This window comes from Buceros rhinoceros, unplaced genomic scaffold (assembly GCF_000710305.1).
Source record: "Buceros rhinoceros silvestris isolate BGI_N320 unplaced genomic scaffold, ASM71030v1 scaffold23571, whole genome shotgun sequence".
Taxonomy (NCBI): Eukaryota; Metazoa; Chordata; class Aves; order Bucerotiformes; family Bucerotidae; genus Buceros; species Buceros rhinoceros.
Genome location: NW_010395149.1, coordinates 1 through 331, shown reverse-complemented (window position 1 = coordinate 331; position 331 = coordinate 1). Strand labels below are relative to the sequence as shown.

At 61.9% G+C, this 331-nt stretch overlaps 1 protein-coding gene across 1 annotated transcript in view; it reads right to left on the bottom strand.

The window, feature by feature from the left end:
* The window catches only part of ST6GALNAC4 (ST6 (alpha-N-acetyl-neuraminyl-2,3-beta-galactosyl-1,3)-N-acetylgalactosaminide alpha-2,6-sialyltransferase 4), a gene marked incomplete at its 5' end in the record, with an annotated part of 869 nt that extends 570 nt beyond the window's left edge, over positions 1–299 (bottom strand). The window contains one exon of the mRNA XM_010145463.1: positions 1–299. Coding sequence (XP_010143765.1) covers positions 1–299 — 299 coding nt within the window.
* Positions 300–331: the final 32 nt, after the last annotated feature.

The window sequence follows — 331 nt, the reverse complement described above, 5'->3', positions numbered from 1 at the left end:
GCTAGGGAAGCCGAGGGGTGGGTCCTCAAGAGCGGGCAGTACCTGTTCTTCCCTGTCTCATTCTGGAAGACGTCATCACAATACGTCATCTTCTCCTCAGTCAGGGTGTAGATCTGCAGGTGGGGGTACCTCTCCATCACCTTCACCAGCGCCTGGTAGGTCAAGCCCACCTTCTCCCGGTTCATCTTCTTCGCTGGCCCCCAGATGATGTAGAGGGTCTCCTGAGACTGCTGGAAGAAGTAGGGCTGGTTCCTCAGCAGCAGCGGCACGCTGGTGTGCGACACCACCCGGACGGTGCTTCGTGGCCCCCCCACCCCCCCCCCGGCCGCGG